Genomic DNA, 25700 nt, shown 5'->3' with positions numbered 1-25700 from the left:
CTACAAATGCCTCATTTGTAATGGGATTTAATATTTTTGTCTCATCGTGCCGGGACACAGCATCACAGTATGGTAAGGGGCGTAACATTTCTGTCACACGCTTGAGGTATTCGGCCAATCACAATGCACTGGATAGCTGGCCAATCAGAGCACACCTTGCTTTTCAGACTGATGAGCTTTGTAAAAATCGATGTGTTTCAGAAAGGCGTGGCATAGAGGAGATAATTTGCAGTATGTGGAAAATGTTTTTTGAACCTTAAAACGCATAAACATTTCATTAAACCAAATACACAAAATAATGTTATTTTTGGCAACATCATATGACCCCTTTAATATTGAGAACGATTTTTAGAACTATATCTTTATTATTATCTTTATAGTTATCGTCCTTGGTGTGAACAGGCCTTGAGATTCAAAGAAATTAATACTTTTCAGCAAGAATGCATTAAATTGATCAAAATTGGCAGTAAAGACGTTTAAAGTAAAATGTTTCTAAATACTTTTAAACTTTCTATTCAAGACAGTTCACCTGTATTTATGATCAAGTAAATACACAATGCAGTAATAAAATGACAAAAAAAAAATCTGTCTGGCAACACTATCCATGTGTTAATTTTTACACTCACAAAATGCGGTTTACACTGGAATGTCTTAATCAGCGTATTGTCAAGAGTCATATAAATTGCAGTAAACAATTTATGATGGCGTTCATAGGTTAATATGCACACCAGCTCCTCCATGGCTACTGCAGGCCTGCTAACTCGCACGTGATCCTCACAGGACAGTCCAAAGGAGAGTCAAACAGGCATGCTAATTAATTTATTGCTCAACATGCCTAATTGTTGCTTATTTTCCTCATTGGTGCACAGGCAATCAAATTTGAATAAGCGAAGAGATTAATGCGTGACAGGCTGATGGAATAATTACACCGCCTATGAAGAATGATGCAGTTATCCGAACACTAACCAAATAAACATGCAGCATGAATTTTAAACCAACACATTCCAGTGGATGACTGACAAAGTGTAAATACTGTATTTTTATCAGGCAACACACAGGGGAACGCTCTGTTAAATTGATAGGGGAACTCTTATTAAAATAACAATTTTCCATTCTTTAGCCAGTCAGTCTTTCCCTCTTTAATTCCAATTTACTAAAAGTTTGGATTGGTCATGTCAGGAATTTTAGCTTTTTTCATTTCAATAAGCTTCAGTTGTGTCACTGCTGTGTGTGAACTACGATATGCTATTTGCTTTTGCTTGTCAGAAGCAGGTGGAACATTTCCATTCAATACTACATTTAATGGAACAAAAATTTGAACACACCACCTTGAACAAGACTAATAATCAATATTTTAAGTCTGTGAAGAGAAACTGGCATATCTGCTATGAAAGCATATAGACATGCTAACAAACATCCACTAAAAGCCACAAAACTGCATTCTGATTTCATGACGTGTGTAAGAGAGCAGAACTGATTTGAGGCTTTGACTGACTTCACCTTCACCTGACTCATCTTTTTCTTATTAAAACCTGTACCACCTCAGCACTCTTTTTCTTTTTTTCCCCCACCTTGAATGATTCACGCTAGCCTAGTTTTGGACTTTCCATCCATTCCTGCACGCTCACCTGACATTTTGCTCTTGCAACTACTCCACACTGTCTGGTAGAATTGTTTTCATGCTGGAATATCTGACTTTTATACAATACTTTGCAAAATATCACTATTCAGTACCTTTTAACGGTTTATACTGACCATAACCCTCTTGTATTTCTTCAACGCATGTCTAATGCTAATCATCGTCTTATGCGCTGGTCACTAATCTGCCAAAGTTACAACTTGGTGATCTGTCATAAAAAGGGTATCGACAATGTGATTGCTGATTCACGGTCTCGTGTTAATCAGTAAAACAGGATGTTTTATTTTGTGGGTGGGGGTGTTATGAGCCCAAGTCATTTGTTCGTTGTTTCCATTCTGCCCTCTTGTGTTCTCTCTGTGTATGTTTGTGTTTCAGACGGGCGGTTCCTTGAGATAATTTGCTGGAGGCTGCTATTGGTTCTCCTCTTCACCTGACCCAGAAATAAGGACTGCCCCAAACACTCAATCGGGGCCATGATTGTGTGATCACGTGTGACTGTGTAGTTTGCCTTTGTGCCTTGCTGTCGTCATTTGTTTAGGTCTTTGAGTGTCTTACCAGAGAGATATTGTGTTGGTGCTTAAGACTGTGAGTGTGATCATTCTGTTATTGTGTTTTTTTAGGGCTGTGCGATATGGACAAAAAAAACCTATTGCGATTTCTTTGATCATTTTTGCGATTTCGATTTTAATCACGATTTTGACACACACAGACATGCTTTACAATCATAAATGCATTCAGTATGAATTTGAAACATATTTCCAAAAGAAAAACAATTAGAGCTTCATCAAAAAGTTGTAACATCTCTCTAGAACAGACATAAGTCTAGATATATGGCAAAAAAAAATAAACAAATAAAAATAAATCCCATGTCCAGTTTTTACTTTTTTGCCATGCATTGGTCATACAGCTCATTGTAGCGGTGCCTCAGGTGTTGAAATATTTTTTATACATTTTACAGGTTCACATGTACTCCGTCTGCAGTGCGTATACAGTATGTGTATGAGGTGCAGAAGCAGCAGCGAGAGTAACGCAAAAGCACATTAAAAAAATGCGCGAGCGCGAATCTCCGCACGCACACAGATTTCCTTTGCTTTGTCACAAAACCAGACACATGTGCTCAGATACACGTGCACTTAAAACTAGGGCTGTGCAATTAATCGCATTCAATTGTCATGTGCATCTCGTCAGTAAAGCCGGTCCCGTGATTAGTGGTAAATCACCATCACCTGCTTTCAGATGGAGCGGCTTTCACTACACAGAGCCGTAGTTCACTGACAAATTAGGCGATATCGCGTTCGAAATCGAATGCGATTCATCTGCGATTATGAGGGCGATTTTGCCTAATTGTCAGTAAAATACGGCTCTGTGTAGTGAAAGCCGCTCATTCTGAAAGCAGGTGATGGTGATTTAGTACTAATCACGGGACCGGCTTTACTGACGAGATGCGGATGACAATCGAATGCGATTAATTGCACAGCCCTACTTAAAACGTGTCGCCTCTTGCTCAAACTACATCCTGTGCACTCACAACTCTCTCTATGCTCATGTGCTAGATATTATTTTCGCACCTTTCTATTTCTAACCTTTTCTGTTCACATCTTTTACCGTGTGCAGTGTGAACGTCATGATCCTTTAACATGGGCTCGGAAAAAGTAAGCATCACAGACAGTGTGTGAACCTGGAGTTACGTAGGCATATGCCCAGTCTGTTCTGTTCTCACACTCCATTTAGGCACGCTGCATTCTGATTGGATTGGATAGCATATTGCAGGAGGTCGGGGCCTCAGAAAATCGTGTTATAAAACGAATTAGAAATCGCGCACTCTCAAATCGTGATTTTATGACGATTTCGATTAATCACACAGCCCTAGTGTTTTTTGTCTCCATTATGTGATATTCCTTGTTAACTTGACCCAAGCCTGATTGACTACGATTTTGGATTCCGATTGTAAATTGTTGGTTGTTAACATATATATCTTTTGTTAATATTTTGTAATCATTTTTGTTAAGTTGAGGGATGTAGGGGGTTAGACACCCTTTTATTTTGAAATCACTTTTTTGGTTTAGGGAGTCAGGTAAGATAAAACTGTATTTTTGTTTTCTTACATTTTGATTTAGGAAGTGTAGAGTGTTAAAAAAAAGATAATTTTTGTTTGTTATTTTGGCCTTGTCTGCCCCTGACGCTAACCCCAACTTGTAAATAAATTCTTATTCAACATCTCTCTGGTTCTGAGACTCTCTTCCTTTTCCTGTTATGGCTGACCCCTAGCTGTCGTAATGGATACCATGAGGTAAAAATGCCACAACATTTAGAAAATAAAATTTGAGCAGTATCTAAGTTAATTTACTTTTGGCCATAGTAAAGTATGTCATCAGCTGAAACTGAGGCGGCATTTACATGACAAGGTTTTCAACTGAAAACCCATTTTTTTTGTTTTGGTCATTCATTTACATAACGGCATTTAGGTGGCTTCAAAGTGTTTCAAAGTGCATCTTTCTGAAAACGTTTTCGTCTCCATGTAAACTACAAATTTGTGAAAACCATGCTATCATTCGCATGCACATGTTTCTTTACCAAACAACACTGCCAACTACTGGCCTGGCATGTATAATACTGCATTTATAATCGGTGTCGGGGATCTGTGTGAAGGGGAATCATTTTAACAACACTGGCATCGGAACGGGAACATTTTAAAAAATGTAAAGGAAAAACCAAAAACATCATGATTTTCTGTAAAGCTGCTTTGAAACTTAAAAACAGCTTTGCAAATATTTCTTATTGCAAATCTAAAGAACTGCATGAAAGTGTGAAACTAATCATCCCTAGACAAAAATAACACACGTAACAAAGGATTATATACTTTAGTTCGAATAAATATTCAGTGTCTTTAAGTCAGAGAGATGATAAAGCAAGAAAGTGCAGCTGGTGCATCGATGCTGTGGAAAATGCGTATTGAAACAGTTTCAAATATTCAAAAACAACATGTATTCAAAAATCAATACACTACTGACTGGAAGTCCATTTAAAAAGATGCTCATGTTTCATTGGAGTTCAAGAGTTAATTTGAAGAAAGTTAAAACAAAATGATCCAAGGAGCAGGAAAGGGAAGGGAAGCAATATCGTAAGCACAAATATGAGATGAGATGAGACTCCATCTCTCTGCTCCTCTTTACCCCTCGCCGGTCTCCAAGAGACCTTGACTGTAGGAGTCAACCCTCGCCGCATTTTAATATTCAAACCATGCCACACTGCAGCCAGCAAATCTACAGAGACAGGCGAGTCATTAAACTTTCATTCAGCCTGACTGTCCATTCACAACAGGCTTTGCGAACACCCACCAAATCTCACTCACACACCCTGCCGAGTCCCTCGAGTCTGCTGGATCGGGAATCAGTAACTGGAAGAGAAATCCTGGACTTGGCAACGGTGGCTTCCTAAACTCAGACCACCAGATTTGCTTCCAGTCTTGTAATCTGAGGATTGTTCAGGGTGTTATGTTCGTTTGAAGGAGGCGTCCACACTGACAGTGTTTTGAAATGACCACAGGTCAATCGTTTTCAACAAGAGTGGATGATTTCCACCAAGCGTGAGCGCCAGCGACTAGTGGCGAAAGTTGAGTAGAGATCAACAGTGATGCAATGCGCTTGGCTGTCGGCTCATACAGTCGAGTACGACTGCCAGCTAACAACAGAGACCTTCGATGTTCAAACTGCGATCAGTGTGAACGCACCTTCTGCCAGGTACATGAAGCGGCATCTGTTGCGCATCTCTCAGCACTGGTTGGGTTGACATAAGGGGTTGTGGGGGGAAAACAGCTGTTTCTTTCCAAGACAGTTGAGAAACATCTGTACTGTGATAATCAAATAACAGATGTGTCCAAATGAATTATGAAACACCAGCCTCTTTCAACCCCCAAATGCACCATTTCTTTAAAAAAAAAAAAAAAAAATAAATTTGGGGGATTATTTACTCGCCCTCACGGTGCTCCAAACCCTTGTGTGGAGCACAAAAAGAGCATTTTGAAAAATGTTCATGCAGCTATGAGGTCATAGTGGAGCTGTACAATCAAAATAAAACTGAAATCGTTCATACATATACATGACTAATATTTTATAGTGAAATAATATAATTTGATAATATAACTTAATACAATATTTATGTATGCATTTATTATTATTGAAAAGATTTATTGTAAAGCTATTTTGATATATTTATTTATTTTAAAATGTATATATTTTTAAATCACTTTATAAAATAGCAGATCAGAGAAACTGCAATTATACTTTTTCCCCAATCACTAAATAAAACTTATTTTTAACAATAATAATACTTTATAGTGACCAAATGTCAAGTCAAAAAAAAAAACAATGGAAAAAAAAAATAAAACCCAACAGGAACACCATGAAAGTTTTAAGATTCATGCACTATTTTCATAAAGTCTTCTGAAGCCATATTACAGCTTTGCATGAGGAACAGACTTTTGTGAATAATGAGCTAAATATTTGTCTAATACTCACAAAAACCATCATGTGACTTTGGAAGACTGCAAAAAAATTACTTTTAAGGTGCTTTTACGTAGTTTTGTTGTCCTTTTTTGAGGTTTGCACTAGGTCACTATGAACCATCATTCTATGGAAAGAGCTGCAAGAAGTTTCCTCAAACTTTCCTTTTGAGCTCTATGGAAAAAATAACAGGTTTTAAAACACAGAAGGGTGTGTAAAGGTTGTAGGGCCGGATTGCATGCCTAAGAGTTTGACCTTAGCACTATCACAAGCTTTATTTGGTTGTAAAGCAATAAACTATTTACTTGAAGCTTCATCAGTCCTAATCTCAGCCCTTCAATCCTCATAACTCTACTCCTCATCTTGCTCAAAAAGAATCCTAATTTCGAATCCACCCACTCCAAGATTTCACATTTTATTAAGGGGAACGAGCGATGTGTTAAACCATAATGCTTTTGACAAATTGCAAACCAGTGTCAAGACAGCTAGCTCATTAACACCTCCCGTCAGCTGGCAGCGTGTTCATTAGGGGTTTTTGACGGGGCTGGCTGGTAAGCTATTAGAAACACAGAGACGGTTCAATCTCTCATGACTATAGCCTCTCATTATGAAACTCTGACAGAGCTGACGGAGTTGGAGAGAATCAGGCCTCCACGACTCCCATTCATCACCCAAAAGAGAGCGAGAAAAAGAACATCTGCCTTTGAGAGAGAATCACTTTGATTACAATGAAACGCGCCCCCGACCATCACTAATTTCACCCGGTCTGGAGTAGAGAGAGAGAGAGAGTGAAACGAGACGGAGGAGGTTTCCGTCAGTCTCGTTCTGCCGACGCGTTTCTTAAGCCTCAACAGCATTCTGTCTGAGAGCTCCGGCTGTAATCTTCCCATTATAGCCCTTAATCTTGCAATTTGATCTTGTCGCAATTTAATTAGATTTAAATATGAGGTCGGATAAAACAGGATCAGCGATTAAAAGACGTCCCAGACCGGTCACTGACGTCTAATCGCATTTAATCCAGAGATCCGCATTCTGCTTTCCGATTCAGACCCAACTTTACCAAGGCTTGACTCCAATGCCTTTTAAAGAACGACTTGGATATTTTATTATTATTTTGACCTCCTTCTGTTCCTTCCCTCTTCAAGTACAGATCGAAAAAGTCTTTCATGAACGGTTTTAAACACAGGGATTGAAGAACTGTGACCTCCGTCAGCATCTCAAAGAAGACTTGACGATTAAACCCAGGAGTATCGGGTCAACATCCAAATGAGCAGTCATGTGAGCTCCTTAGAGGTGTTACCCATAAACCTTTTATGATGCCTCTTAAGGGCGTAATCTGATCACCATTGAAAGGTAGAATTCTAAGAAAAAAAAAGAAAAAAAACTAATGACAAAACATTGAAACCAATGTCCATTTAAGGAAAGTCAGTTCACTTGGCATAGACTTAAAATCTTTCACCTGAAAGAAAGTAACAGGCTAGGGCTGGGCGATATATCTAACGATATAATCATGCGCATCTAGTCAGTAAAGCCGGTTCCCTGATTAGCGCTAAATCGCCATCACCTGCTTTCAAATGGACCGGCATTTAATAGACAGAGCCGTAGATCACTGACAAGCTACGCAATATCGGGTTCATTATCGCAGATGTATCGCCTTCGATAATGAGCGCGATATTGCGTAGCTTGTCATTTTTTTATTAAATTGCATTTTAAAATATATTAACATAGAAGTTATTTTAAATAGTAATAATATTTCACAATATTACAGTTTTTGTCCCTGTATTTTTGACCAAATAAATGCAGCCTTGGTGACCAGAAGAGACTTTTCAAAAACATTTTACTGACCCAAAGTTTTCAATGGCATTGGTTTTACCAATAATTAAATGAGACTTTACAACATAAAGAGTTAAGAGTTTCTCTCATTATTTTGTTTTTAAGTGGATTGCTCTACTAAAATAGCAACCTTACTGAGTCATATATTTTGATTGTCTGATTGTAAATGTTTTGGAGACATATTAAATGAAGCTGCATATGAAAACTGCAGCTGGGGAATAAGAGTGACAGAAAAGACATTATTAGAAGTTGTAGAAAGCTGAAGCAAAAGGCTTTGCGGGTCGTGATGAGGGAATATCATGACTGATTTAAGAGAATGTGGAATAAAGATAGGTCTCCTCCGCTGCACAGGTGAGCCGTTTCTCACCGGCTTTATCTCGGCAGCCAGACGCGGTAGTTACAGCCGAGATGAAGGGAATGAGATTCGGAGGTAACGCACGTGTCACCCGACACCTTCAGGGAATAGCGATGCATGTTCACAGAAACAGTCAAGCATGTCAACTATCACGACAGGGGGGTTCAAAAGAACTTCTTCGATTTTACCAGGAATACTTGAAGATAATCGGTGTAATCTGGTGTGTTTCAAACAGCACAAGAGCAACTGCAGTTTCACGCTGCCGCTCAAGGGTTTTCATGACCGGAGCAATTACACATACAGATGTTCATGACAACATGTCCAAGCAAAACACACCTTCTGTCAGCACAGACGTCCTGCAGTTCTCAGGTTTGAGAGGACTTCGCAGGAGATTTAGAAAGAGATGTTATTTGACAGAGCAGTGAGACTGAAATAAAGTTTGCATGCAGTTATACTGTATAAGACACGTCTGAGTCTTAACTGCAGACCTGTCGTATTAGGCACGGTATTTAAGTTCCCTCATTCAGATTGCAGAATAGCATCACAATACAATAACCAGCCATTCTTTTCTTACGCTGTACAGCTATTGTCCATCCACGTGTCCAGTATCTGCTGTATTTAGTAGAAGCTGAATAATGTCACAGTACGAGTAATTTTATATCGCAGAAACATTTTATATGTCAGATACGTTTAAAGGTTTGGGGATAGAAAGAATTTTTAATGTTTTGGAAGTCTCTAGTTGCATTAATTTGATAACAGATACAGTAAAAACAGTAATAATGTGAAATATCACAAGTGAAAATAACTTCTATTTGAATATATTTTAAAATGTAATTCATGGGAAACCTCTTTAAAAAGCATTTATTTGAACTAAAATGTCTTTACGGTCACTTTTTGATCACTTTAATGCATCCTTGCTGAATAATATATATATATATAAAATTTATTTATTTAATTTTATTACTTCAATCAATCAATCATACTGATCCCTACAACTGTAGTGTGTATCTTGATTAAGTCTGGGAAAGGGACTTGGAAACTTGTAAGCTACAAACTAACAAAAAACATCTACAATATCATATACTTTCATAATATTATGTATCTGCTAAATATCTTATAAAATCAATACAAAACAAACTAAACAAAACAAGGAGGGTATTTTTTAATAAATGAAAAATCTTAAATAGCTGGCAGCCAAAGTTGTTAATATTAAACTAAAAATCATATTCAATAGTTGAAATAAATAAAAGAAATATAAATATTATTATATGTAAAATAAAACTTAAAGAAAAAATTAGCAATGTTGCTTTAGCAACTAACTGAAACAAGTTTAAATACTAAATTTACTGAAACTGGAAAAACTTTTATAGATTTGATGGCTATATAGAAATAAAAAATATAAAAGCACAAATTTACTAAAACTGGAAAAAAACTAAATAACTGAAACTGTAAAAATGAAAAGCTAAATGAAAATACTTTAACAGTGCATAAATAATACTAAAATAAGACTGCTGACAGCCTCAAACCTGAATACATTTACACTAAACATAACACCCTCGCTTATACAACTAAATTAAAAACAGTGATGAAAAGCAGCATTTGACAAATATTCCACAACACAAAAATAGACCTAAAACCGGTTTTAAACCTGTTCAGTCACATGAACCAAAACAAACATTTCCAATGCTAAGGGAGAGCAGTAAAGCGGTGTGCTCAACTTGCAGCATTTCGTTGTGTTAACTGCTGTAAAAATGGCTCATTACTTGAAAGTTAGTCTATTTTAAAAAGAGCTGAACTAATGTCACACTTCCGAAAGTACCACTGCTTTTAGTTACAACTAACACAATATCATAAATTAAAAATACATTAAATAAAGGAACAGTATAAATATATTAACCATGCGCTAATATCCACTATATATAGCCATATCGATATACAGATACTACCGTATAAACTGTACATCAAATCTTCTTTGTTAACATTGTTAACACCATCTAGGTTACAGAACTAGATGGAAACCATAACAGTTTGCATATTGGCAATTCTCCAAACATGCAAAAAACATATGCAAACCATGTCTGCTGTCCAAATTCAAACCTCAATTTTCATTTCATCACTCGGCATCTACAACCACTTTCAATTTCAAGCAAAACCACCCCCCAAATAGCTACAGCTGAGAGACACTTGAAAGCCATCGTCTCAACTGCTGAAAGGAAGGCAAATGGCTCGCCTTGAGCACCTTCTAGCTCAGCGTGGTGAAACTTCCCACTTTATAAAACACTAGTAGTTTCCGAAAGAAGTGAAATTAAACTGTTCAAATGGAAAAGAGGAGGTAAGGGAACAAAGCTTGAGAGATGCTGGCATGAAGGCTGCATGAGGTTTACAGGATGTAACTGTGGTTCTCTGTGTCAAGGAAAATTTGCCGTGTCGACCAGACTTGTTCAGATTCCTTTTTTATGAGTGAAGAGGCCATTCTGAGCTTCCTGATATTCCTGCTAGCATCTGTGTGGGTACCGCGGTGTATGTGTACAGCTTCAGGCTGTTACTGGTTAGCCAAAGCCCATGCATAGATCATTTAAAGCATAATGCACATAAAAAAAAATAAAAAAAAAATGGAGAACCAGATGCATAAAAATTCAGATCATGCACAATATCGGTCAAACGTTTAAGGTCAGCAAGCTTTTGTTTTTTTAAAGAAATCTCTTATGCTCACCAAGGCTGCATTTTAGATCAAAAATATAGTAAAAACGGTAATATTGTGAAATATTTATACAATTAAAATAGCCACTTTCTATTTGAATACATTATAAAATAAAATTTATTCCTGTGATGCAAAGCCGAATTTTCAGCATCATTACTCCAGTCTTCAGTGTCACATGACCCTTCAGAAATCATTCTAATATGCCGATTGTGTTGCTGATTGAACAGTTGTGCTGCTTAATACATACATAATACTTGTTAACGTACATCTTTCAGGTTTCTTGAAAAGAAAAGCAATTATTTGAAATAATCTTTTACAACATTAAAAGTTGGTAGCACTAGTTAAAGGGATACTCCATCCAAAAAAAAAAATCATCATTAACCAACCACCCCCTCGTCCCAAACAAACCAAAACAAAACTACGAAACGAAGAGAATACAATACTTACAGCAAAGAAAAAAACAAAAATAACGACTTTATTCAATAATTCCTCTCCTCTGTGTCTCTCCAAATCAGAGTAGAGCCCATTTTGGCTTAAACTCTTCTGTATCATCCACGCCACAAGGATATGTTTTTTACATGTATTTACACTTTGGTTTGAAAGCAAACAACGCATCGGCGCAGCTGACACAGAAGAGTGTACGCCATCTGCGTACTGCTCAGAATTTGCTAAAATGGCGCTACGCTGACTTGGAGAGACACAGAAGAGCAGAATTGTTGAATAAAGTCGTTATTTTTGTTTTCTTCATGTACAAAAAGTATTCTCGTCACTTCATAACGTTACAGTTGAATCACTGATAGCGGATGGAGTATTCTGATGATGCTTTTCATACTTTCATGGACCTTGACACTGTTATTTATTTGGCAGTCTATGGGGCAGTCTCAAGCCTCCCTGTTTTCATCCAAAATATCTTAAATTGTGTTCCGAAGATGAACAAAGCTTTTACGAGTTTGGAACGACATGGGGGAAAGTGAAAAACGACAATTTTCATTTTGGGATGGAGTAACCCTTTAAAAATTCAATCCCATTAGTTATTTTTTGTTAAATGCATTAGCTGACAATGTAACAATGAGAAATACATTTGCTACAGTATTTATTAAATTTGTTAACTTTAGTTGATAAAATATAATTGTTCATTGTTAATTCATGTTGGCTCAAGTAAATTACGTAATATAAATAGATGCAACTTATGTTTTTAATCATGTATTAGTACATTCTGAAATTCATTTTATGCAGTAATGATAGTATGGTAGTTAATGTTAATTGTAGTTAATTACATTACTAATTAAAGGAATCATTGTAAATTGTGGTCGACTGATATTTTTGTGACAGCCGATGCCGATATCTTGGAAAGCAGGGTGGCCTATATAATTTTATTTAATTTAATATTTAAGAAATTTGAAATCATTTGAAAATGGATTTTAAAAAATAAGTGTAAAATAAACATGCTTATACTTTAAATGACAAAACATTTTTCACAAAAACAAATATTTAATAAAAATAAAATTAAAAAGCAATCGATCACACGTCTCCAGTGAAGCTAAACTCTCCTCCTGTCAGCATTCAATTCACACGGACTGACTGTCACGCAAAGAACACACAATCGTGCAGGATACAAATGCACACTTCACAAGATCTCAACTAGATTCAACTAAGTTTGCAAGGTTTTTGAAATGAGATGTTCATTTGTTGAATGCTGAAGGCAAACGAGAAAGTATTATGATGTTTGCCTTTCTATTACTAATAATATAAAAGCAATCGCTATAATATTTTTTGTATTTTAATTCCTTTGTTTATTTGTTTAATTCCTTTGATTATTACTTCTATCCGTATTAGACAGAACTGTTAACGACAACAGCGAACAAGAGGGAGAATGCAAGCTGTTCTCAGCGCCATCAAAATAAGTCCCCTCACAAACGCATCGGCCAAACAGTAAAACTTATCGGCCGATGCCGATATTTGAAAAATGCCAAATATCGGCCGATATATTGTCGACCACTAATTGTAAAGAATTATCCAAAATATCTTCACTGTCACTTTTGATCAATTATATGCATCTTTACTGAATAAACATTAATTTCTATAGATTGACACAATTAACTAAAATTAAGTCTATAAAAAACTTGTTACCTAAATTAAAATTTAAATCTAAAATGTAAAATTAAATATATATATTTTTTTACCTTTTTAAACAATTGTCATTTAAATCTAAAATGTAAAATTAAATATAAAAAAAAAATAACTTTACACAAAATTTCTCATTTTCATTTAGTTCAACTTGATCTACTAAAATAAAAATAAAACTATAAAAACAAGCAAATAAAAATGATAAAAACAAAATTACTAATACTTCAACTTAGAGACTATAATAGCATCTCAATGACACTAAAATAACAATGTAGTGCATCTAGAAGAGTCTGCATTCACGTGCATTGCATTCTGGTCCACAGATGTTTAGATCTTACCTTGGGAAGGCATCGAAGCAGTAGGTTTTTCGGGTGTCAGGAAAGGCCACACGCAAGCCGGACATGAGGGGAGAGTGGAGGATCACTGCCGCGCACTCGTACCGGGACGCCAGGTCCACCGTCGGCACTGTCCCTATGCTCTGCCCGTACAGGATGATGTTTTCCGGAGTCACTCCATACCTTTAGATTGACAAAGAGAGAGAAGAAATTAAAAACAGCTGTAAATCATTACATATTTCAGCTCTTCAAGCATGGTACATATACGGCGTCTGTGTGGGTAAAATGACGCCAATGCAAACAGCTGTGCAGTTTACTTTGAATTGTATGTGTCTATAGCAAAATTACAATTTGTGGCAAAATATATTTCCATCAAGGCATATTATTATATAATCCAACTGGACAAAATGGCATTTTCGGTCAAGAACCGAAGAAAAACCATGAGACATGAAATGTGGAAATAACTTGCAGGCCATAAAAAAAACAACTGCAAGTCCCTGAGCTAGTGAACACAGGGCTGAAGCTTTATTTGACACTTTAAGATGCGCTCAAAGGAAAGGCTAAAGGGGCGAGTGAGAAGTCCAGACATAGATGGCGAAAGGAAGGAAAAAAAGGGACTGATATGCTCTTCAGGTTTTTGTTCTCCAACTTTCCTGGGCAGCTTTGTAGTCAGGTCTGACGCCTGATCAGAAGCGGCGGCTCTAAGGACTGTGTCAGGGTCACCGACAGAGAGCAAACATGTTTGAAGTCTGACCTCAGATCAGACTATTTCAGGTTTTTACCAGAGGCTTGCCCAGAGCTGAGTGAGAGGTCTCAAATGCACACGCAGCGGTACAAAGTGTCCCGTGGAGAGCGCTGGCTACACGAGCCTCTGAACTCGACTAGCTTTGGCGGGATTTTATCAGGTAACGGAACATGAAGTCTCCTTCTCCGTTTTCCACACAGACAGATATTATTATTATTCAGTCATAAGGGGAACAATTTACCAATAGATATGGTAACACTTTATGAATAACCTTCCTTAAATAACCTTAGTTAATGCATTAACCAACGAGCAATACATTTGCTACAGTATTTATGAATCTCTGTTAATGTTAGCTAACAAAAATACACTTGCTCATTGTTAATTCGTGTTAGCTCAGGTTAATTAAATATTAACAGATACAAGTTTCGATTTGTATTAGTCCATGTTGAAATTAACATTAGCCGATTAATGCTTTAGAGGAATTTTTTTTATTGTTAAATGTTAGCTAATGTAGTTAGTTAAGGTTAACTAAGGAAGTTTATAGAAAATAGTTAACAATAATACAATATATTATCTAAAACATTATAATTATAAGTATGCATGTATTATTATTATTATTATTATTAACAGTCATGAGGGAACAATTTAACTGTAAAATATAAATTAGTGTTGTATACAATTAAACAACACACGGGGGCTCAGACAGCACTTTCATTTTTTTTCCATCAAGTGTAGCTAGTAAAAAAGACAGTCCCCTTTAAGCAATGGTCCCACAGCATTGTAAACACTAACTGAATAATCAACTGATTACAAGTAATTTAAGTAATAGATCAAAAGCAATAAATGATTCCTGACCAAAAGACATTTAGGATGAACAGGAAAACGTTTCTGAAGGATCTATAATAACTCAGAACTGAACTTTATGAGTACAGAAGAAAAGTTAAAAAAAAAAAAAAAGTCAACACACTTACTACTTCCTAGGAAGTGACCTACAAAGATCAATGCAAGGGCATGTCATGGAGTCTTCAGAGAAGTTAGAGATTCAGAGAAAGAAGTTGCTCTCAGGAGGTTACAGAAGACAAGAACAACATACTGCTGTCCATCTTACAACTTGCAGAAGACCACCAAGATATTCAAAAACACCACCAGAGCGATGCTGTGTGAAAGGAGAGGACAAAAGTTGAACTTTCTGGTGAAAAGTACATGCTGTTATGTTTAGAGAAAAACACCACATACCACAAAACTCCACAGCAGAATGCCAAGCTGGAAAAACTCAAACCATCATCGGTAATTCAACATAACAATGATCCAAAACACAAGGTTATACAACAACTACAATCACAGGAACAGAAAATGCCATTTTTCTGAAGGCTCAGATGAAAACAGACACACTTGGAGAAGGAGGTTAGATGAATATTAGGATACCTGGATGAGTCAAAGATTAGTATGGATTAGGGTTGTGATGTTGAGGAAATTTTCCCACCAGTTAATCGATGTGTGATAACACCAGTAATACCGGTATCACTGGGGGGTGGGGTTTATTGGGGTTTTCCTTCATTTCCTTTGTGTCAGTTGCGAATTAGCATCAATTTGGCATCAATTACTTGAATTGAAAAACACCAAGAAGGACGACAAGCATGCATATATGCATATATATATATATACATATATATATATATATATATATAATATATATATATATATATACACATGCATATACATACATACACACACACACATACACATATACAGTGCCCTCCATAAGTATTGAAAAAGTAAAGACAAAATTGTTCTGTTTGCTGTGGAGTCAAGAAATCTGTAAATATGATTAAAGGATGAATATGAGACAAAACTACAGAATGTCACATTTTATAATTGGGTGATTCAACACAAAGATGTTTTACCAGAACAACCTCCAGAAAGCTGGGGTGATGCTCTGTCAATCTACAGTCCGCAGGAGAATTTGACACAGAATTACAGAAGCTACATGGCAAGATGCAAACCTCTGATCAGCAACCTCATCTGTAAAGCTTGGTGGAGGTGGTGTCATGGCATGGGCATGCATGACTGTCCCGAGAACAGCACCTCTTCATTTTAATGATAATTTAATGTATGATGGCAGTAGCAGAATGAATTTGGAAGGGTACAAAATCATCTTGGCTACCAGTTTTCAAGAAAATGCCACCAAACTCATTAGAAAGCACTTAATATTGGATCAGGACAATGACCCAAAACACCCTGCCAGTTCAGTCAAGGACTTTATCCGGGCAAATATATACATATAAAAATATACCTACATATGTGTGTGTGTGTGTATATATATATATATATGTATATATATATATATTATATATATATAATATATATATATATATATATATATATATATATATATATATATATATATATACACACACATTTAGCAAACAAAAACAAACACAAACAAAAAAACACACAAAGAAACAAAGTTTATTAGCAAAATTAATAAGAAAGCTTGGAGGCACGGCATACACCTTGATGTAAAGGTGTGCAGTGATGTAACCGGTGTTGCGGCTTAACACCAGTAACACCATCAACACAGACTACCGCAGCAAGTATGGATGGAAAAATTGGTTTGGATAGGGAACCATGCCAAAACAAACCACTCAGATAGTCGTTTTAAGCCTCAATATGCTTCCCATCACTCATACGAGTTAATTTTCTGGAAGGAGAAAAGCCCTTTGATTCAACGTGCCAGGAAATTAATTATTCTTATCTGATATCAAATATCATTTCAGAGAGATCCAAATGTTGATGGTGAGATAGCAAGAACAAGGGTGTGATGATACCTCAAGGATCTGCCAAATCAAATCCATTTCCACATACTGAGAAAACATCAGAGACTGATCGGAAATCAAGCTCTGAAAAGAGGGAAAACTCTCGGAGCCAGGACAAACTCGCTGCATCTAGCACAAGCATCCCCTTTTTCCCTATGTGGAAAACTACTGAAAACACAAGCATGTCAAATACACACAAGTCGATGCAAATGCTGTGTTCCCTTAGCCTGAATTAAGGCAATGAGAAATGGCTTGTCCAAACAAGCACCGGGATACGATTCCATGGAACAGCTGTAACGAAAGCAAATTTCTGTGTTTATAGCCAAAGCGGCAAAAACAGCTATGCTCACGAGCCATTCGCCGTGTTTTTTCTGAGCTGAAACAATATGAGAACCTAAGAGAGACTGGGAAAGATGTGTGTTTTTGTGTGTGTATGCTAATCTGGGGAAAAACAAGAGACACTCTGTGATCATGCACAGGAAGAACAGCGCGCGCACACACAGTAGTCTGTTTTGTGAAACCGCCTTTCCGCCAAAGCAAACATTTACAGATGGATTTTGGGCTGAAATTCACATGCTGTTGCCAACCTGAAAGGTTTACCCTGAAAATAAGGCTCGCTGTGAATGCCCTGCTGGCTTCTCAATGGAAACAGATGCATGTCTATGCTTTACAAATTCTTAAGTAATCCATATGCATATGAATTATGGATATGCAAATGATACCTCAAGTAAGCACTGATGTGTGTAATAGAGTAGCAGCTCTGTTTACTTGCAGGAGTCGTCTAATGTCATCCTATAGAATGCACAAATTCTATTGACGGCTATTCAAAAGTTGCATGAAAATGGTTTGCAAGAAACTTTTTAGAGGGCTCTTGACAAGAACGGACTGTCAAAAATGGTTTAGATGAAACGAGTTTCCACTTTCAGTTTGAACAAGCAAAGTACTTCATGCTAGAAACTCACTGTCACGTGCAAACCTGCAACATTAAAGATAATGTAAGCAGTGTCAGCTGTTCGAAATCTTGCACCAGAAAGAATAGAGTGCATCAAGTCGGTTCCGGAAATAAAAATCCCATTCATTTTCTCTATTGGGGAATACATTTTTAACGGTAATTTGTAATCGATTACAGACAGACCTGCTGTGAGCTATGAGGTTGTTAATCGGTGGAATATGCTTTTTTTAAAGTCATCACCCTGCATTGTTTCATCTTTTTTTAAAATAACCCTAAACTTCAAAATTATGATGGTATTTAATGTTAAATCACACTAACATAATAAGTGAACCTCAGAAAACATTATAAAATCTTTTTTTTTTTTAAACTGTTTTGTTTGCAAGAATCAGCTTAAGCATCCAAACAAGGACTTGAGGCATGAAGTGACCAGAGTCAGCTGAAGTTCAAACTTTATGAACTTCCCTGCACTTGACTGACATAGTAAACCCTGACCTCATGACCGGTCACATTCTTCCTCCATCTTGAAAACAGCAAAGTAGATGTGAGAGTCACTATGTGAACAAAGTTTCAGAATGTGCACTACAAACAACAACAAAAAAAGTTAACAAGTTGGAGTTAATTTGCTGCTGAAATCCTCCTTAACATGGCTTCCCAGCTGTGCAGGATTAGAAGACTTCATGCATCTTCATCCATATGCCATTTTTTTTCTCTGCAATAACTGAATGTCACACGGATGTGGTTCAGTGTTCCTGGCTGTGGGTGAAAATGGCATTTTAATTAGCCGGCATTACTGATAATAACTTGAGTTTTATCCATAACTAATTTTCAGGCAGTTCATTAGCCGTCCTCACACAGACAAACACTTTTTAGGTCCGGTGCACTGCGAGAAGAATTCAAAGCAGTTCAACACTAGCAAGGTTAAAATTCAGGGCCGTTTGTTTAGCCCCTACCGAACAGAGCAGACACGATTTTAAGACTTTATTCACATCATGCATGATACAGGATCAGCTCCAAATCCAAGTGAGCTACACAGAATTTTAAAACATCATAGGTGTGCAAAGGCGACAATCCAATGATGCATTACAAGCCACCTATAATGCAGTGCAACAAGGATAAAGTGAGATAGATGATCATAAACATTCAGTACTAAAATAACGACATTATTGATCACATACTGAAAGCAATTCAATGTTAATCCCAAACACAATTGAAGTATGCAATGCACTTGAGAAGCGCTATTTGTATGACAGACAGTTGTCACCTAGTAGAGCATTCCAAATCAACTGCAGTCAGGATGCTGCCTGTGTAGGCAGCAGACAGCAAAGCAGCTAATTTGGTTTTAGAGTAGAACTACTGAATACCAAGTAGCAAGTCACAAAACCTGACATGAGTTTCATTCTATCCAGTACGCCAATCCTACTTGCAATTACAAATAATCCTCCAAAAAACTCAATTGCCACCAAAAACTCTGTTAGAGCAAGTCATTCTGTATGCTCAAGAAAGCAAATGCATCCACATAAAATGTCCAGTGAATATGTCTGGTAAGCAACTTGCATGCTTTCACCTGTCGGTGTGCTTGAAGTAAGAAACGGCTGTTTTAAGAGGATGTTCTCTGACCTCAAGTTCCTCTTTAAAGAGAAACTCCACGTGTAAACGTTACAGAAAGGTTTCATTTACTGCATGGAGACGAGCTCCTAAAGTACTTTAAAATCCTTTTACTGCTTTCCTGTGCAGTCAAGAGTGACCTGCCAACACCAGATTACCCCAGGTTCATGAGATTACTTCTTTCAATGCAGGAGTCAAACACCACATGGATATAATCAAATGCAAATGCACTTTAGCAAATCTGAATTTGCCTTCCTGGTTAAAACATCTACTTTTAAAAAATGGAATGGTTCACCCAAACATGAACATTCTGTCGTTCCAAACCTGATGACTTTGTTTCTTCTATGGAATGCAGAAGATGATATTTTGAGGACTCTCAGGAGGTTTTTGTCCATACAATAAAAGTCCAGCAGTGTTTGGACCCAAAGTTCTTCAAAATATCTTCTTTTGTGCCCCAAGAATGACAATGGAGGTTAATGACAATCTCTTTAAGCTTCAAAACACAAACGCATATGAAAAATATGAAAGATTTCACCAATATGGCCCATCACTGAATGATTATATCAGATGGATACAATGGCTAATTGGGGCTTGATAGTATTTAATTGGGAACTGAATGGATTGAGAAAAGTTAACCAGAATTAAGACAGGTGGTTGAAAGGGAGGAGCTGAAAAAGAAAAGTGCTTGGTGATCAGGAAAGCCACAGAAGGAAATTAATATCAGAGGAGAAACAAGTAACATTTTGATTAAAAATAAATTGAATGGTGCACAATTGGGTCAGAAACTAATTGAGCGAAAAGGATAATTTTCATTAGCCTGCTATAGTGTCTTCAACAAGCTCCAAGGGGAGACACTGGATGACTTCAAAGTATTTAAATAATTAACCCTCTTAATGACCATTGTTTTGTGCCCATTCCACACAAACGTGGGTATTTTCAAAACCGCAGCTTTTTCTATGCGGTTTGGCCATTTGTCCACACGCAAACACAGCACCAGGTCACTGAAACTGAACATTTTTGAAAACTCCTTCCAGGGTGAAGATTTTCAAAAACTCTGGTTGCAGTGTTATCGTGTAGACAGCGAAACCAGAGTTTTTGGCTTGTTTTTGGCTATATGTTAGAGCATTTTCTTTCCGTTTCTGAAGTAACTACCCTCAGCTTCGCCATAGTAGAGAGAGACGTTGCATAGCAAGTAAGCTAAGCGAGTTAAGCAGTCATTTAATGTTGACTTGGGCTAATTGTAGTGTTCCAATAAAACACGTTAAAACTCTTCTTCTAGTATTATGCATTTATTTTTCATTTAATATTCATTTCATTTAATGGCATTGAATATTGTGCTGGACAAGTTCTATTGGGAACAATGAGACACATTTTAAAACCTGCAGACGAGACAATGCCCAATCTGACCTGAATTGAACCCAACTTGAAAGTTTTCCTGACCTAAGATACTCGAGTGTTATGCCAAGATCCAGACTATAGTATATAAAAGACACCTGCCTGAGTCTGCAGGTGTAGTAAGCATGCAGTCAGTGACAGATTCACATTCCCTGAATTGTGATGGACTACAAGAAAGGAGGGAACAAAATGTAAAAGGATCAGTGGAGAGAGATGAACTGTGGTAAAAACGGTGCAGGTATAAAGAGGGGGACGAGCCAGATTTTATGGTTGCTATGTCACACAAACCCAGGGCAGTTAAAAATTAGTCCATGCTTCACTGCAGAACACACTTGCTTCCTTTCCTGCTCTCAAACCACGTCTCTGTATGGCTCTGGTGTCTTTGCCTTACTAACAGTTTCTCAGTCATAAGCCTCAGTGACAGACTAGTAGAAGACTCAGATGAAGGCGCAGCTGCTCGTCTCAGCGGGTGAGTGTTAACAGCTCCAGCGGCTCAACTCCCTCCTGCATTAGTTAATAGCCCTGCTGCCTCTCAACACAGCTCCAGACTAGCTTGAAAGTAGATGGGTGGGCTCTCGAGGTCTTGACAGAAACCAATTAATTGTTTCTCACGCTGACGACCTGATAATCTACTGTTCTGCTTGGATCTGGTATTTAAGTTTCCCAATGAAAACACTGGTTGTTATAAAGAAAGCTTTTCTGGGATTCGCCTACACTTAAAAGACTTACTTTTAATATGCTTTCTAAACCCCATAGAGAGCTGCAGGGATGATTTTTGTGGGCCATCCTGAAAGTTCACATCACCCTGGTTCCCTCCATAAAAATCCTTTAGGATTTTTCCATTGGACTTTAGATTGTAGGAGAAAATAAGCTCTGTGACCAGCAAAGGTTTATGATTCTTAAACCCAAATTACACTTCAGTTTTTTACTCATACAGCCAAATGCGCAGCTATTCAAAGTATACTCCTTTTGAATGCATGCGCGAATGCAGGCGGTTGACACATGCACTTCATCTTTGTCCAGCCTCTGCTCTATTTTTCTTTTGAAGTTATGACCGATGAAAATGTCTTTGTACTCTTTTAAATTAAAGTTGCTCCAATCTCACAACCCTCTCACACAAGCACTTGTCAATGCGGCCATCTGTTGTTCTTGCAGTCTCCACTATTTTGTTGTTGTTCGGTCTCTTTAGCTTAATTCTCTACTGTGAAACAACGCCCTGCGCCAGTTGCCACCTTACAGAACAACTGATAAGTGCAAAACTAAGTCAATGCGCATGTACGACCAGCGCTTACAAAGTATGCGCTAGAGATGTAAAAATATAGTTAGCCATTAGTTCAATATATACCTTGGTTTTTGGTTCAGTTCTGATGGCTTGGCACAGTTTTTTTTTTTTTTATGCAAATTTAAAAACAAATAATAAAAAAAAAAATCTCCTGTACACTTCTGTTCATTGGAGAAAGACATGGATTATTATGTCTTCTTAAAATTGATTTTGAAATGAGTATTTTTTTTTTCTTATTTTTACCCAAAATAGGATGGATTGGCCATTATTGAGCACTATAAAAACATTCCCATAATGTATCTTGAGCTTGTGTTCACCACAGACCTTATCAGGCATCTAACCAAAAACCCACTGAAAAAAAAAAAAAAAAAAAAAAAACCTTGAATTCCACCCATTTCATCAGGAACCAGACAGAAACATCTAAAACTGTTTAGTCCATCACCTCCATTTCATTTTAAATCTGTGGGCATGACAGACCTCTAACAGATGAGAGCAAGATGTCAGAAAGAAGCCAGCAGGAAATCCCCTACTAAAATTGAGTTGTTTTGAGTCAGCAAGTGGTACGGTGCCTTGAAGCTCAAAGTAATTTAATAGAAGTACATTTTCCATCTTTTCTATTTGGTTGGTGCAAAACAATCAAAGTCCATCACACCACTGAAACTACTTTTGTCAGTTTACTGCTGTTTTTAATCAGTGGCTCTAGTGACGGGCTGCTCCTCTCTTATCATTTGGGATTTACTGCTTTGCTGTACACAGTTTACCTGTAGGAAACCCATGTCTTGTGTACAGAGAGAAAAACCTTAATCTTAAATGGTAAAGTGGGTTGTGGAGCCATAGTCTCATCACATAAGTCTCAGGCTCAAGCTCATATGGTGAATCGTACCTGTGAACACTCCCTGATTAAAAACAGCTGTCTGTCCTCCTGCAGTCCTCATGGGGATCATGAACGGATGTTGCTCTGAAATGAGATTAATCAGCAGGGGTGGAAAAACGGCACGCAATGAACAGGAACACACCTCCCTAGCTCTTTACAGTGACGTTAGGGGAGCGGCTGTCTGTCGCAAACACTGGGGAAATGCTGATCCAGTGACTTATGATACAGATGCAGGGTCTCCACGCAAACGGCAGACGGGATGGATTAAACACTGTGAAGTGCCAACCAATTTAAAACATTCACTCCTGGATTAACAAGTAGCAAAGCGAGAATCACGATTATTGCTGCGCATACTTAGAGGTCCGAAACCCCAAACCGCAAATGTTAAACTTCAGACATGAATGATACCACAAATCATGCCGTTCGATGAGTTTGAGGGTAAGCAGATGTGGAAAGTAACTAATTACATTTACTCGCGTTACTGTAATTGAGTAGCTTTTTTGTGTACTTCTACTTTTTAAAGTAATTTTTAAAATCTGTAATGTTACTTAAGTACATTTTGTTTGAAGTATTGTACTTCGCTACATTTTAAAACATTAATTACGGAGTAAAAAACTACTGCATAAATAATGGGAAGGTAGGAGTGCTCCAACTGAACGGCTACCGATCACAATCGGCCAATAATTACGTTGGGATGATTGATCGGTGGTCTCTAAAAAGGCCGATCTCAAGCTGATGACGCACCTGCCTTAAGAGGTTTGGCATGACATGCAGCGGCAACGTCTCAGTCTGGCACGGGTGAAATAATTATAATGATTTAGGTGATGTACAATTCATATTTCTTCTTAAATAACTGCTTCTGTAGCACACATGGACTACATACGCACTGCATATGGAGTATGTGTGAACCTCGCCTCACATACAGCTCACAAAATTAGGCTTGCACTGTGTGTAAGCTATTGTGCAACAATTACATGATTGTAAAAACAAAAATACAGTGCATGATCAAACATTTAGGTGAGATAAATATATATTTTTGAAAAAATGTCACAAGAAAGATGCAGACAGACAAGACGGGTGTTATTATGGTGCAGACCCAGCTGAAAATGAAACCCTGTCATAATCTGCCGAAGTTCAACTCGTAGTGAAGTGAACCCCTGCCCATTTTTAAGCTCTATGCAGTGTAAGCTGTTTTTGCCCAGGGAGACCAAACTAGCAGCTTATAAAATCTCAACATCAACCCTTCGCAAGCGTGTAGATAAGCTAAATACTTGCATCATTGCATTGCATTGACAGTTTAGCAAGAGGTTTTGCACCAATTAGCCAAAAAGACAGTAGTGCAGGACTAGTCTGCGATAATATCGTAATAATCATATTATCATCGTACCGTTGTTTTAACGATGTGCGATTTGACAGTATTTTGCAAAAAAACAAAAACAAAACACTCCTACAGAATGGCATAAAGTCTAGTAGATTAGACTAATGCGTGTGTATTTAGAGTGCGTTTTCACTGCGTGATTCAGACTGTTACAATGCTTTTAGAATACGCAAAAAATTAAAGATGTTAGGGACAGAAAATGTTTATATTTATATAATTTCATATAGTTAATCAATATCACATGAAGAGAGACATTTTTTCTCCAAAAATCAGCATGATTAAATAGATTTTTTTTTTTACAACAGTTCAATAAACAAGAAGTTAATTAAGATACTTACGTTTTAGACACCATATTGTCTGTTTTTGGACTATTTCAACAACAAAAATAATTCCAAACACAGCCACAACCGCACAGTTCTGCGCCTCTGAGCAACATTTTGTTCCTGAATGAATCAACTGTTTAAATTATTTGGTTCAATTGCAATGACTCACTTATTAACAGTGACTTGATGCCACCTACTAGTGGTTTTAATTTCACATTTAAAATATCTTTTGTTTTTGATAATTTTTGTTGTTGTTGTTGTTGTTGTTGTTTTTAATATAGAATTTAAAATATGAATATTCATATTTTATGTCATATCAAAACATTATTTATGCATTTGTAACTGCAGGTTAAATAAAAAGTTTGAGATTTATAGGCCTATCCCATTTTTGCCCCCCTCCCGCTGTAATGTAACCAAGTAACTTTTACTCTGAGTACATTTTAAATTAGCTACTTTATACTTTTACTTAAATAGATTTTTAGACTGGTACTTTTACTTGTACTAACATAAAATTTCATTACTGTAATGGTACTTTTACTTGAGTAGAATATTTTAGTACTCTTTCCACCTCTGGTTGTAAGTGATCAGACTTGCGATTTTTCTTCTTGTGAACTCAGACCAGTCATCTGAAAGTAAGCAACCACCCAGAATACCTTATGTGCCACAATTAACATCCTACTCAAAATCCCTAGCATAACTATTCTAGTTTCCTTCAATGTTTAAGACTGTTAAGAGAGAAATTAGATTTTTATGCTAAAAATGTAATGCAATGACCCCTAAAATGATCTGAATTTGGATTTAAACTTTAAAATTACTGCTACCCCCAATAAATTATAGG

General features: G+C 37.0%; 1 protein-coding gene across 1 annotated transcript in view; it reads right to left on the bottom strand.

Moving 5' to 3' along the window:
• The window catches only part of LOC109056636 (alpha/beta hydrolase domain-containing protein 17C), a 38559-nt gene that overhangs the window by 3272 nt on the left and 9587 nt on the right, over positions 1-25700 (bottom strand). The window contains exon 2 of the mRNA XM_019073830.2: positions 13496-13675. Coding sequence (XP_018929375.1) covers positions 13496-13675 — 180 coding nt within the window. The remainder of the gene's footprint in view (positions 1-13495; positions 13676-25700) is intronic.

This window comes from Cyprinus carpio, chromosome A7 (genome assembly GCF_018340385.1).
Source record: "Cyprinus carpio isolate SPL01 chromosome A7, ASM1834038v1, whole genome shotgun sequence".
NCBI classification, from domain to species: domain Eukaryota; kingdom Metazoa; phylum Chordata; class Actinopteri; order Cypriniformes; family Cyprinidae; genus Cyprinus; species Cyprinus carpio.
The sequence above is the reverse complement of the archived record's forward strand: the minus strand, read 5'-3'. Positions and strand labels throughout refer to the sequence as shown.